A 15,076-nucleotide genomic window follows, 5' to 3' on the forward strand; every position below is an offset into this window, starting at 1 on the left:
CTGGGCTTTGTAGGGAACCAGGGACCCGTTTAAACGCTTGATAGGAAATTAAAATACTGATCCTCGGAGGGGCGAGGGTGGGCAGGGAGAGAGGCTGCTTCTGGTCGGCGGTCGCGTTCTATGAAGTCTCTCGCCTCCCACCCCTCGGGCTCGCCACGCCGCTCCATTTCGAACATCTTTCCCCAGAAACTCGCACACTCCCTGCTCGGAGAGGCGGTCCCGGCAGGCAAGCAGGCAGGCAGGCAGGCAGGCGAGGAGACGGCATTCTCGGGGGCGCCCTGGGAGCGCCGGCCGGTCCCCGCTTCCCCAGCCGCCCGGTGCCCGCGGGCGCCTCTGGGCGGCGCTGGCTCCCGGCGCAGCAGCTGCTGGCGGTGCGGCCCAGGCCCGGTCCCCGTCCCGGTCCCGGGCCCTCGTGTGGCCGAGCTTCCCAGCCTCTGGGCCGTGGGGCTCGCACCGGGGCGCCCCGCGCTCCGCCCGCCCGCCGAGACGCCCCGGGCTCCCCGCGCCCCCGCGCCCCCGCGCCGCGCCGGCGCCTCGGCCGGCGGCCGGGGGTTATGAATGGGCGCAGCGGAAGCACCGCCCCCCCCGGACGTGACGCTCGGCCAATGGCAGCGCGGGCTGCGTGGATGGATGAGGTCAGCGCTGTCGTGTCGGGAATGGAATGTGTAAGTGTAACATTCAGAACCGGGTAACATTCGGCGACCGAACGCGGCGGTCGGCGGCGATCGCGCGGGGGCCTGCGAAGCGCCGCTCGGGGCCGGCACTGCCCGCGGGGAGGACGCGCCGCCGCCGTCACCCAGCGCCGCCGCCGCCGCCTCCAGCCGGGCCGCCGCGCGTCCCGGGGGCCGGCCCCGCGAGCGCAGGAGTAAACACCGCCGGAGTCTTGGAGCCGCTGCAGAAGGGAATAAAGAGAGATGCAGGGATTTGTGAGGTTACGGCGCCCCAGCTGCAAGATGCACTAGCCGGCTGAACCCGGGGATCGGCTGACTTGTTGGAACCGGCGTGCTCTGCACGGGAGTGTGTGGATGAGTTGAAGTTGCTTTCCCGGGGCTCGTTTTCCACGCTGCCGAGAGGAATCCGAGAGGCAAGGAAATCACTTCGCCTTGCCATTGATTGGGCATCGGGAGCTTTTTTTTTTTTTTTCTCCCCTCTCTTTCTTTTCCTCCGTCTTGTTGCATGCAAGAAAATTACAGTCCGCTGCTCGCCCGCCCTGGGTGAGAAATATTCAGCCCCGCTTTTCCCCGTCCATTGTGCAAGCCAAAGATGAAAGACCGAAGGGGAGAAAGTTAAAGAAATCGCCCACATGCGCTGGATCAGTCCACGGCTTGGGGAAAGGCATCCAGAGAAGGTGGGAGCGGAGAGTTTGAAGTCTTTACAGGCGGGAAGATGGCGGACTGGAGCTGAAAGTGTTGATTGGGAAACTTGGGTGATCCTCGTGTTTATTTACAACCCTCTTGACCCAGGCAGGACACATGCAGGCCAAAAAACGCTATTTCATCCTGCTCTCAGCTGGCTCTTGTCTCGCCCTTTTGTTTTATTTCGGAGGCTTGCAGTTTAGGGCATCAAGGAGCCACAGCCGGAGAGAAGAGCACAGCGGTCGGAATGGCTTGCACCACCCGAGTCCGGATCGTTTCTGGCCCCGCTTCCCGGACGCTCTGCGCCCCTTCGTTCCTTGGGATCAATTGGAAAACGAGGATTCCAGCGTGCACATATCCCCCCGGCAGAAGCGAGACGCCAACTCGAGCATCTACAAAGGCAAGAAGTGCCGCATGGAGTCCTGCTTCGATTTCACCCTTTGCAAGAAAAACGGCTTCAAAGTCTACGTGTACCCGCAGCAGAAAGGGGAGAAAATCGCCGAAAGTTACCAAAACATTCTAGCGGCCATCGAGGGCTCCAGGTTCTACACATCGGACCCCAGCCAGGCGTGCCTCTTTGTCCTGAGTCTGGATACTTTAGACAGAGACCAGTTGTCACCTCAGTACGTGCACAATTTGAGATCCAAAGTGCAGAGTCTCCACTTGTGGAACAATGGTAGGAATCATTTAATTTTTAATTTATATTCCGGCACTTGGCCTGACTACACCGAGGACGTGGGGTTTGACATCGGCCAGGCGATGTTGGCCAAGGCCAGCATCAGTACTGAAAACTTCCGACCCAACTTTGATGTTTCCATTCCCCTCTTTTCTAAGGATCATCCCAGGACAGGAGGGGAGAGGGGGTTTTTGAAGTTTAACACCATCCCTCCTCTCAGGAAGTATATGCTGGTCTTCAAGGGGAAGAGGTACCTGACAGGGATAGGGTCAGACACCAGGAATGCCTTATATCACGTCCATAACGGAGAGGACGTGGTGCTCCTCACCACCTGCAAGCATGGCAAAGACTGGCAAAAGCACAAGGATTCTCGCTGTGACAGAGACAACACCGAGTATGAGAAGTAAGTGGCTTGGCTGTCAGGCCTGCGCCGGTCCGCCCTGGGCCCTGCCCACCTCTGCCAGGTGTGCGGTGGGGGGATGGGGTGGGGCCGAGGGGCCCTCTGGCCTCTTCGCTCCGCTTCCCAGACTGGGACTGAGCAGCCTGCTTCAGGCCTGTGGCTAGGAGCGGGGGACCGAGAGTTCGAGCTCCTCTGGCAAACCCAGGAGCCCTGTCCTGGGCCAAGTAGGCGACCGTGCCTCCCTCTTGCTTGGAAACCCTTAAGGGCCATGTATCTTCTGTGAAAGGTGTGGGTTTGAGCCGAGTTCGGAAACGGTGCTTCACCAGTGGGCGCGGGAGGGTGTCTGTGAGGGGGTCGAGGGGCCCTGAACGGTCTCTGAATCCACCCACGGTCTGGAGACCTTCCCCCCTCCAGATCGGTAATTTATTTGCTTTTCTCAGGAGCAGGGGGACTGCTTTCCCGGGAATTTCCCAGCCTCCAGTTGTCAGATTTCCGTACACCTTAAATTTACGTTAGCGGTGGAAGTGTTTTAATGTAAGGGACTAAACTTTCTGTGCCTGTCTTCTCCCTACCTTCCATGGCATTGACTTTTGCAAAGGGAGACCTTAAGCTGATCCTGGCCTGTGATCTTTCATTCCTTCGTTCATTCATTCATTCATTCATTCATGTATATGTGTTTGTATGTTTGTATCCTATATCCTACCTAGGGAGAAGCTGTTTTTAAAATCTGGGCCTCAGCCCCGCTTGCTGTAAACTCCAGTTGCTAATTTAGATTTCCCTTTCCCTTTTGTCTTTATTATTTGCATGTCAATCGGAGACTGTTACTCTTTGAATGGGCTGGAGATGCCTCCTTACCCTCTGTACTGAGGCTAGTTTTGTCCAGTTGCTAAGTAACTGAGTCGGATACTTTGTAGCCTTTCTTTCTCTTCCTTTTCCTTCCAGTGGCAGAAAGTGACACATGGGATTTGGGGTCAAAGCTAGTTTCTACAAATCTGCTTTAACCTGAGCTTGGCGGGTCTGCTTCCCTGTGGATGGGGTCGGAGCCCTAGACTCTCACTTATATCTGGCTGTGAAAGAGTTAGTGAGCTCCTACAATGCATTTCCACGTTACGCCAGTTAAAAACCAGAGCAGCCTTGTGCTACCCAGGGAAGGAAGGGGGAACCTCTCAGCTGAGTACAAGAGGAACTGGCAGAGGTTGGCAGATTTTGCAATTGATTCATGAAATGCAGAATAGGGGAAACGCTTTGCAGACCTGATTGGCACAGGAAGGACTGTAGTGGGAAGGCAACCCTGAAAATGAAAGGTTTGATTGTTGTCTGTGGATTTCCTCAGACACTCAGGCCTCTGTAGGAGTGACTGGAAGGGAAATTAAAGTCCTCCTATACGGGATCATAGACACCAAAGGAGAAAGTATCAAACACTTGGATTCCCCAACCCCCAACCCCTCTTGGCCTTCCAAGAGTATGAGAACCCGAGGCTAGGGTCAATTATGAATTCAGATTTTACTCTTCTGAATTCAGGGGGGCGGTTATGTGTGAATGTTGAGTGCAGTTGCGGTGGATTAAAATTTTCTCATAAGAGAAACAAACGATGGTTAGTAATAAACCGCTTTGTTTACACGACATTTACATTGACCTATTGCTGTGGGTGCTTGTAAGAAAAAAAATGCTTATAGCCTTTCAGGAATTCCTTTGTCTGGCTTGTGCTAGAGTAACTCGAGACGAAGTCTCACCTTTTGGTGTCTTCTAAAGCAGCCTCACCGAATTTTGTGGAAGGATCGCTGTGGTCCTCATTCTTCTAAAGGAACTGGAACTGAGTTGTCAGTGTAGGAAATCTGAAGGATACTTTTATTTGGGAAACACCCTTGATCCCATAAAACGATCATCTTTTTTTACCCTCGTATTCCCCCCCAATAAATATTTAATCTCTACATTCCCTGTTGAAGCTTTTTCTAGAGCTTGGCAATGGAGGAAGGAGGGGCTGGTTTTGTAGAACCTCTAATTTTTGCCAATTAAATCTAACTAATTTTTGTCCTCTTTGGGATTGGGCTAGGAAATCTGACACCCACGCTCTTGTTTTGGGTTTAAAGACCACTAGGGGTCAGGCCCTTAAGATTGGGGCTCATCGGAAAAGTGGTCTTTAGTTAGCAAGCAAGTTTGGTCTTTTATCCCGAGCAGGGATTTCTTCAGCAGAGTCAATTCTGGATGATTTTTCATGTTTCCCTTTTTTTTTTTTTTTAAGATTTTATATATTTATTTGACAGACAGAGATCACAAGTAGAGAAGCAGGCACAGAGAGAGGAGGAAGCAGGCTCCCTGCTGAGCAGAGAGCCCAATGTGGGGCTTGATCCCAGGACTCCGAGATCATGACCTGACCTGAAGGCAGAGACTTTAACCCACCGAGCCACCCAGGCATTCCTCATGTTTCCCTTTTGCACACTTTCCAGCTCTAACCTTGTTCAGTGGGTTGGGATGGTGCTGTAGGACGTTCATGTTCATTAGCCTGGTCTACCTGAAGTTTTAACTCATTCCTCTCATTGGGTTATCAGAACCTGTGATCATTGAGAAATGGTACTTGCAAACATGATTGTCTTTTACTTTTGACTCGGAAGCCCATGAAGATGAAGACTTAGCCTGGCAACAGAGCGGCAACGCTCATGCATCGTGAGCAATGGCGTGCTTTGCTTGGAACCCACAGCAACCCCTTTCCACCCCGTTTGTTGTGTTCTGGAAGTGAGTCTTGCATATATGTGCAATGTAGAACTCCAGCCTGGCGCTCCTCTCTCTCTTCAGGGTCTTTGAGAAGGACGTGATAGTGACGTTAGATCTGTGCAAGTCCAGGAAGTCTGACTTCTCATACTTGACTTTTGATTTGTTACCTCGGACGTTAGTTATCCTTCCGTGGAATGAGTTTTCGAGTCCTTCAGGGATGCTCTGTGCATCCATTTGGCAATGGCTTTTAAGAACACCATCAGTTTCCATCCGCTTCTCTTCATTAGCAGGTGCCTCTGAGAAGTCTTCAGTGTAATTTGCAGCTACTAGCAGCCCACAGTATAAGTTTGCTTTGGACTTAGGAGGTCTAATAATTAGATTGAAGATTTATGGCATCGTGGCCTAGTTCGGGTCCTACAGAATATACACAGGTGTACCAAAGGAAAAAAACTAGTTGCCCTTCATGATTTAGCCTTATGTGATGACGAAGATGTCGCGCTAAGTGGTTGAGGACTTCCATCTCACATGTGCTTTCTTGGAAATCGGACATTTATTACTGAAAGTATAAGGGTGGCATGGAATGAGAGGAAATACTTTTCTCTTGTAATAGCAACAGTTTTGAGCCAGACCTCCAGGATTATATTAAAACATCCATTTTCATGACACCCATAATTAATTTTCATCAGTTGCATATATATATATAATTTTTAAAAGATTTTATTTATTTATTTGACAGGCAGAGATCACAAATAGGCAGAGAAGCAGGCAGAGAGAGAGAGGAGGAAACAGGCTCTCTGCTGAGCAGAGAGCCCAACACGGGGCTTGATCCCAGGACTCTGGGATCATGACCTGAGCCAAAGGCAGAGGCTTTAACCCACTGAGCCACCCAGGCACCCCATCAGTTGCATATATTAACAGATGTAGGTGATAGTGGCTAAAAAAAGTCGCTGCAGTGATTATATGATTTGGAATAAGGCTTTAGAGCAATTCTGTTTTTTCACTCCTTTGAGTTTCTTATGCGTCCTTACGAGAACTACTCTGTTTTTTTATTTTATTATTATTATTATTATTTTTGCATGAACTTCATAGTTCAAATTCCTTCAAGGGGCATTATTGTGAAGCTTCAAATTTGGCTTTCTGAAATAGAAGAAAGAGAAGGAAATGAGAGGTGGCTTCTATCTTTGACCCCTCCAAGGAGAGCAGTGGTGAATAATTTAAGCAACTCTTCTGGGAACAGGCAGGATTTTGTGCAGGCCTTTTTGATATCTTTTTCCATGTTTGCTGAAGCTCTGTCTTACAATCTTGGTATTTTTAAGGGTCCTGAAGCTAAGTGATTGATCATTCAGCTTCCAGGATCCTCATTTTACAGTGTGAAAATGGAGGGGTAGAATGTTTGCGGGACTTGCATTAAGGTTAAAAAACTGATTGGTAATAAGGGTGGGTAGCCCTGGGATGCAGGCCATCCAAATTTTCCGCATTGACATATAGCAGTTCATCGTCAGTTACAGATACACTTGAAAGCTCTCCAGCAGCTAGGAGATCCTTTCTATAGCTGCTTCTTGGTGGGGGGGGGGGGGACTTCTCTTGGAATACTTTGGGGAGATGAGGAAGACCTTGGACAAACTTTGATAGTAAAAACAAACAAAAATGACATGGATGCACCATTTGTCCTAGAATTTCAGGGGTTGATACACAGCTCCATCCTCAGACTTTCAAATTCTTGCTCTCAGTCCAAGCTTCTGCTCTTCATTGCTGACCAAGGTGTTGGTCCCTGGAGCTGTTGGACCTGTAGTTAAGGAAGGAGGTTTTTAGACCTTTCAGTTTGGCCCTAAGGGACTTAGGCAATAGAGTGCGGAATTAAGTGAATGATAAGGTGAATAGAGGTGTGTTCATAGAAAAAGAAAATGTGAACAAGTAGGAATTGTAAATGATTATTTATTTATTTCCCGTCATCCCAGACTGTATCAGCAGACCCCTCGAGCAAGTTCATGATGCAGCAGTGAACCTTATGGTGAATGTTTTCCTCCTCTAAAATGAAAGGTGGAAGTCGTGCTTCTTAGGTTTTAAATGTAAAATATGAGTGCCTCCCCACGCCCCCCACCCCCCAGTTATATGATAGCACAAAAGCCTTTCTAAAATAAACCATACAAGCACAGTTTAAAAATAAAGATAGGGAACATTATGCAGAATTGTGAAATTGGCAAGTGTGTCTTGCACCCGTGTTCTGGTTCTGTCACCCCTTTCTTAACCTCCATCTGAACTTGCTTTCTGGAGAGGACCTGGGAGCCTCATTTACAAGGAATCCCCCCAATAAAGGGAGGGGTGCTGGGTGCTACCTCTGGGGACATTTACCTGTTGGTTGAGTCCAGTTCAGCAAACGACTTGGTTTAGAGTAGAATCTGACCTAAACTAGGTCATACAGTGAATGGCTTGCTAATAACGCCTGGACAGGCCCTGCCAAGGGGAGGCCACGTTGGTTCCCCTGACTGTGCCAGCAGGTCTAGGTGGCACACACTTGGCAGAGGGGAAGCTGTCACATCCTTGGTGGTGATTGTTGTCTTTGTCTGAAGGCCTATAACTCTGCCTCCCCAGGATGCTGCCAGAAAATGACCTTGAGTATACTAATACCACACCAAAGGTTGCCCTTGGCTGTCCTGGCTGCTTTGCTCACAGCCACCCTGCAGGGTGTCCTGCTAGGCCATTTTACAGGCGTGGACACTGAGACCAGCTCCGGGGAGGTGGTATGTGTCCGGCGACACAGCTTTGGAAGCAGCTGAACTGAGGCTACAAGCTGAGCTTTTTCATGCCGGTTCCCGTGTTCTCAAGGAGGCCTGCCGCCCTCAGAGTGAACCAGGTCAGGCTTCGTGGTCACTGGCATCCCCGGTCTCCCGAGTGTGTTCTGTATTGAAACACGAACAGTGGGCTCGTGTTGCCATGAGCTCGATGACTAACTGCTTTTGCTTAGAAACTCTTCCACTTGTGACCAAGTTCATATACGGAACAAGGGCGCCCTCAAACCCGGGAGATCTGTTGCGTGCGTGTGATTTGAATTTACCTTCATTAGCTCATCTCAGCCTTTCCACAACAGGGTGAGGTGGGATAAATCCTCTTTTCCCGGGTTACAGTGCAGGCCTGGAGAGGGTAAAGGAACGTATCTGCTGAGTGAATCGAGGCGTTCTAACTGGGGGCCTTGGGTTCCCGAGTTTGTTCTTTTTCCCTCTACAAAGTGTTACCACCTTAAAGAATCGAATGAAATTTCCACCTGTTCCCATGTTATTTATTAGTGAGTTTGGTGTGTTTCAGGTGTTTGTGTATCATCTTTTTTTTTTTTCCCCACTGCTTTTTATTATTTTATTTTATTTTATTTTAAAAAAGATTTTATTTATATATTTGACAGAGAGAGAGAGAAGGAATACAAGCAGGGGGAGTGGGAGAGGCAGAGGGAGAAGCAGGCTCCCTGCTGAGCAGGGAGCCTGATGTGGGGCTCAATCTCAGGACCCTGGGATCATGACCTGAGCTGAAGGCAGACGCTTAATGACTGAGCCACCCAGGCGACCCCCCACTGCTTTTTAAATAAATAACATGTTTCTCAAGGAAGAACTTTGGCTCAGAGGTGTGATCAAGGCGGCCTCTAATTTTGAAGCATTGAACTTAAACTCTTCCCGTTATAACTTGGCCTGTGCAGATTCTGATTTTAATTCTCTCCTAGAGCTCCTCTAAGCAAAGTGAGGAAAAGGACTGTGTGTGACCTTTGCCCTCACGCATTATGTGAGCCTGCAGTTTGCCCCCCTGGGTTGCAAGTGAGCTGTGAGCCAGGACACTCGGAGTGACTGTTGCCCTAGGTAGACAGGTAAACAGTGTGTTCCGGTAGCAGTGGGAGACCCAATGGAAGATTCCATTTCTGACAGAATGGGCTGGGATTCTGGAACACACCACACACCACGGCTCCCAGTTCCTCCAACTCCCTAAGGAAAAACAGTGCTTCGAAAAGTATAGAAGTTAGTTCCTTTGTGGAAAATTGGGAAAAGAGAGAAGGTACAAATGTTAAAATAATTTTTTTCTCTAATCCCCTTGATAAGAGCTCCTGTTTTAAGAACTAACCAGTATGATTAAGCTTCCGTGTCGTTGGCCTGTTAGAGCGTACATCTGTGCCTTCATGATTATATCATTCTGTCTGTGTATCCAAGTACCTTGCATAGATGTGATAATTATCATTTAATTAATAGTAAGTAAATAATGAATCCAACACACTTACCATAAGAGCCTTGTTTGTGTCAGACGCACAGGCATTGGACCTGGGGCTGTAACACTCCTGACCCTTCTTCCCATTCTGGTCTGTCGGGTTTGAAGTCAGACTTCAAATGTATTTTTGCATGTTGCTTTTTTCTTACCATTATCCAAGAACATTTTCCACTTCTACTAAATAGGAAAATCCTATTAAAATATTAAAACAGGATTAAAAAAATAAAATATTAAAATGGGATTTTAGTGGCTGCATGTTTTTTTTTTTTTTTAAACAAACCCATAGCTTGTATCATGGTTTATTTCACCATTTATGTTTTCTTAAGAGATTTGTTGTTTCTTATTTTACATTTTTGTTATTATATAAATAAGGTTTTTTCATGGTTTTATTATTATAATTCTTTATCTTTTTTATGATTGTAAGTAAGTCTGTGAAGACGCTCCCTTGAGTATTGGGTGTTTGTCTTTGCCCTGAGTTAGGTCGCACCCCAGCCCAGTCTTTCTGAGAGAAACAGCTATTTCTGGGGTGAGGCTGAGCACCCATTCAGTGAAGTGCCATCATGAAGTGACTGCTTAGATAAACATTTGTAGGTGTTAATTGGTCCTGCAGGGGGTCTTTGAAGCTCCCACAGTTTCTGTTCCCTTTGAAGTTTTGTTTTTGCCTGAGCCAAAAACCTCCCTGTGTCTCTTCGAGCGCCCCCTCAGCCTTCTTTCTCCTCACACCGTGTGGCCTTCCCGGGACTGCCGAGTCTGCAGGCCTACCCTGTGGAGATGTTGCTCCCTCAGCCAACTCTTCATCAGAGCCCTGGTGCCATTTTCCCTGTGGTATTTGACTCCATGGCGCCCCTGAGGTGAGTTGGGGCAGGTCGCTTGAGCTCTGGGCATCCAGTTCAGGTCTGGACTCTTAAGTGAGAACGAGCTCTTCTAAGTAGTGTACACACTGAGACCTAAACCCCAGCAAGCAGTTCATGCCTCGTTGAGTTCTGGGCTTACTTCGCATCTCATTGCTTTGAGCCGCCAGGCCCTGTGTGGGGATACACATCCCTGTTCTGTATCCCCTCTAGTCTTCTTGGAAAACCTCTAGAAGACAGCCGGGGACCCTGGGCCAAGGAAGGAAGGGACCCCCACAGATTCCTGGACGAGGTGCTTAACCTCTGCCTCAGTTTCCACATCTGCAAGTGAAGATCGAGACGCTTGCCTCACGGGGTCGTGAAGGGGCTGCGCTGAGGTGGCCTGGATGAACATTCCTTGTCGATGCCAGTGTATTCGATAGGGTGGTGGTGGTGTTAAAAACCATCTTCTTGGGGCGCCTGGGTGGCTCAGTGGGTTAAGGCCTCTGCCTTTCGCTCAGGTCATGATCTCAGGGTCTCGGGATCAGACCCCGCATCGGGCTCTCTGCTCAGCGGGGAGCCTGCTTCCCCCTTTCTCTCTGCCTGCCTCTCTGCCTACTTGTGATCTCTCTCTCTGTGTGTCAAATAAGTAAATAAAATCTTAAAAAAAAAAAACAACAACAACAAAAAAAAACATCTTCTTGCTTTTTTCTAATCAACCACAGTGGTTTGCCTAGTTTCATAACTTGGCTCTTCTTAACGAAGCCACAGAAGTAACTCTGTTCCTCTCTTCCTTGGTGCCTAATCCCTGGGAAACCGTGGTCAGGCCCTGGAAGCATTTGTGTCCTTGGGCCTCGGAAAGACCTCCAAGGGACCTCCTCAGGCTGGAGCTGGCACGTGGCCTGGAGCAGGGAGAGGGTGGCCTCTGGGGTAGGCAGGCATTTCCTCCGCGAGCCCTGGTCGGCTGCTCTTAACAGCGCAGGCTACCCCGCTTGCAGTGGACTTGGGCACCCTCGCCGAATGAGGGTGACATTGGATGGCCTTGTCATATGAATGGAGCTCAGTTCCTCATTAGCCTCCCTGGGCCCTTTCGGCAGCCCCTTAGGTGGCAAAAAGCAGAAAACTACGCAGGCCACTTTCACAGGATTTATGTGCGGGGACGTGGAGCAGACACCTGATCTGGAACCACTCTAGCAGGTTTCAGAACTCAGCACAATACCTTTCTTCCTGCTCTGGGCCTTTATATCGCCCTTGGCTGGCACCACTGTCCCTGTGTGAGTCTGCCAGCTACTGCCCAGTCTTCTCTGAAAACTCTTGTCCAGGCCCAGGGAGGAACCCAGCCCGGTAGGCTTTACTGACTGGCCAGCTTGACTCCTTCTGGAGGATAGCCATTCCTCTGAGACCACATCTTGGGGATGGTGGTGATCTCACCAGTTAAAAGACTGCCCTGCTACACTGCCACTTGTGATTTCATTGGCCATCCTTTTGCAAAGAACAGCCTAAAGTTGTTTCCTGGAACGGGGGACTGTGGTTAGGGGAAGTTGGCTGTGGCAGGCACTGTTGAAGCCATATCCTGTTGGCATGACAGAGTTGAGCCCGGTTGATGATCATGATAATAGCAGTAGCAACTAATACTGCTTCAGAGCGTTCGGTGTGCCTGGTCCTGGGCAGTGTCTTCTTCAGGCTTTCTCCCCTCCTAGCAGCAAGGTACGCATTTTAGGGGCATACCTGAGACGTAGGATCTTTGCAAGTGACTTACCTAAGAGCGCACAGCTGGGCTTAGGAACCGGGCCCAGCCTGGCTGCTGAACCTGCATTTCTTCCCATATCAGGTACCTGATGGTCTCTGCGCAGCCGGACTGGATGTCCCGAAGGCCCCACACTCACAAGCAATAGTAGGTTGGAGCGAGGAGCACTTGGAATTCTCCCCTAGGATTTATTGAATCTTACTGTAAAGGGACAATTCTTTCTATTTCTTTCTTTTTTTTTTTTTTTTATTTAAATTCCATTAGCCAACACAGAGTACATCATTAGTTTGGGATGGGGTGTTCCATGATGGCTTGGTCCTGGTGTTCACTGAGTCCCGTGCTGTACAGGCATAGTTCTCTCCCGTTCGGTGATCTGGTTTCTCAGCCCACAGATCAGCAGCAGGACATGTAGAAAGAGAGGAATTCCTACAGACAGATCTAGGAAGAAGGGACAGCTGGCGATCTGAAGGAGAGGAAGTAGGCCAGGAAATGATAACATGTTAATGCCCAGAAGGAGTCAAGAAGCATCGCCATTTGCGAGCCGCTGGCCTGGTGCCCGGGAGCGCGTCCTGTTGAGGTCCCCCCCCACCCCCGAGTGTGGCTGCCAGCCGAGCCCTACCTCCTAGCGCCTTGCCTGTCCCCTCCCAGAGCTTCCGTAAGTATTTGATGAGCTGCACCACAGTAGGGCGGTGACCGTGAGCCATGGTTCCCGTGCCCTGTCCTTTGTTCGAGAAAGTAGAGGAACAAGGAATGCATTTTATAGCTTTTATAACCCTGATGGTTGGAATAAAAATAGTTCGCTGCTCCTAAGAATAAGGTCTCCATTTGAACACTTGTCTGCTAAGCCCAGCAGGCTTCCCAAGGGCTCTAGAGAACGTGGGGTGTCCTCTGAGTTAGCACTGGTATTGGCTGCTAACTCAGATTTCTTGGGTTTCATGACACATATCAGGACTTTAAAGTTATGAGAAACGAAAAGTTTCCTGGTATTGCGGTGTGGGCCCATGACGGGGGCTCCTTCTGATTGACTAAGACCCAGAATGACTTGGGCCGTGGGCTCAGGTGAGAGGGTGGCCCTGGGCCAGGGCTGGCGCTGGGGGTGGCACATGCAGGTTGGAGTCTGGAGAAAGGAGCTGCCCAGGGGAGGGGAGGGGGCGTCAAGTCTCTTACTTCGGGTTCGTCCTGGCAGGCACGTTGGAGCATATAACCTTACCTTGCTTTGCTTTTTTCCCGCACTCCTGGGGGTGCCCAGGATGGGAACTGATAGGTGGAGGTATAAAACGGATTTCACGCTTCCTACGTACAGTCTAGCACCCTGACAGATTGGTGGAAGTCATCCACAGCACTGACAAAAAAACAACAACAGGACCGTGCCCCTAGCCTAGCCGAACTTGCCTTGGAGGCTTCTCAGAGTCCATTCACTTGATAATCAATATGGGATGGTCCAGTTCCCCCTGTGTGGCCATCCCTGGCTCGGTGGCTGAGCCCTGTTTCTCCTCTTTCCTCTCTCTCCATATACCCTCTTCTGCTTTTCTTGGAAAGCTGTCTCCCTGCTCCATTTTTCTTCTTCCAAAGTTGTTTCCTGATGCCTCAGTCTTGGTGCGATTCTCACGATACTGTGTTCTTTTTTTTTTTTTTTTTTTTTTTTAAAGATTTTATTTATTTATTTGACAGAGAGAGATCACAGTAGGAGAGAGGAAGGGAAGAGATCACAGAGAGAGAGGAAGGGAAGCAGGCCCCCCGCCGAGCAGAGAGCCCGATGTGGGACTCGATCCCAGGACCCTGAGATCATGACCCGAGCCGAAGGCAGCGGCCCAACCCACTGATACTTGGTTGTGGCTTTGGTTTTGTATTCCTTCAACTATTTTTCTCTTTCCTCAGTAGATGATACAGGGGAGGATTCGTGTTTGTTTTTCCTTTCCTCGACAGATACCTACTGAGTGTCTACCTTGTAGCACTGGGGATTCCACAGCGAACAAAACATTCCTCCCCTCTAGATGCTGGCTGTCTCGGGCCACCAGCAATGGCATGTATTAGAAGGTTCTAGATGCTGCCAATGAATGTAGCACATGGAAAGGTATAAGGCCGTGGGTCTCAACCTGGGGAGTTTCTGAAAATGGGGTCTGGGCCCTTCTTGTGGCCAGGTAGACCCTTGAGAGTTGAAGTTCCAGGTTTTTGAAAAGCTCACTAGGTGATCTGAGGGCACCGTGAGTGTGGGGGTGAGGGAGGCTTTTGAGTATTAAATACGGAGGGGAAGGAAAGCCTCATTGGGAAGGTGGCATTGAGTTCAGTGGTCCTTCTGTCTTCACAGCTGAGCAGCATGCCTGACCTAGCCACATCAGGCACTCAGATTTTGTTGGGTACGTGAAAACAGTTTCTGTTTACTTGACCGATAGAAATATTGCCACAGCTGACTGTGTATGCAGAGTACGGATTCTCTAGCAGAAACGCTCTGGTGTACCCCATAGGCCTCCGCACACGCCCTCCAGGTTCATTGGATCATTTGCTGATTTATCCGGAGTTTCTTTTCATTTTCATTATCTTTTTTTTTTTTTTTTTAATTTTTAGAAAAAAAATTTTTTTCTTTTAAGTCATCTCTACGCCCTACATAGGGCTCAAACTCAAACCCAGAAATGAAGGGTCGCACGCTTGGCTAAATAAATGAGCCAGCCAAGTGTCCCTTTCATTTTCACTTTCGTCCAATAAACTTTTTAACCCCCAAGGTAGTTTTTTTCCTTTTCCTTTTTCCTTCCCCTTTCCCTTTCTTTCCTCGTCTCCTTCCTTTTCTTTCTTTCTTTCTGGTTTCTTTTTACTGTTTTGTTGGATAAGAGCATCAGTGAAACCAAATTAAAATGAACTTGAAGGGGTTTGCTGCCTAATACGAACCCAAAGAATTTATTGCTATAGGGGAGACCATTATGGTCTTTTTATTATTTAATACTAACAGTCTGTAGATATTGGGACTTTCTGTCCCTCCTTCATTGCAATTTTTCTCTCTAATAGTTGGTTGAATATAACTTTTGGCTTGCATTTTTTTTTTTTTCCCCCCTCAGGTTACATCCAGATTCTGTTAACTGCTATTGAAGCATTGCCCCAGAGTATATAATAACATAGTGC

The 15,076-nt window shown here is 49.0% G+C and overlaps 1 protein-coding gene across 1 annotated transcript in view; it reads left to right on the plus strand.

Moving 5' to 3' along the window:
• Positions 1-674: 674 nt before the first annotated feature.
• The window catches only part of EXT1 (exostosin glycosyltransferase 1), a 280,954-nt gene continuing 266,552 nt past the window's right edge, over positions 675-15,076 (plus strand). Inside the window, exon 1 of the mRNA XM_059165733.1 lies at positions 675-2,434. Coding sequence (XP_059021716.1) covers positions 1,473-2,434 — 962 coding nt within the window. The 5' untranslated portion in view covers positions 675-1,472. The remainder of the gene's footprint in view (positions 2,435-15,076) is intronic.

This window comes from Mustela lutreola, chromosome 3 (assembly GCF_030435805.1).
Source record: "Mustela lutreola isolate mMusLut2 chromosome 3, mMusLut2.pri, whole genome shotgun sequence".
Classification (NCBI taxonomy): domain Eukaryota; kingdom Metazoa; phylum Chordata; class Mammalia; order Carnivora; family Mustelidae; genus Mustela; species Mustela lutreola.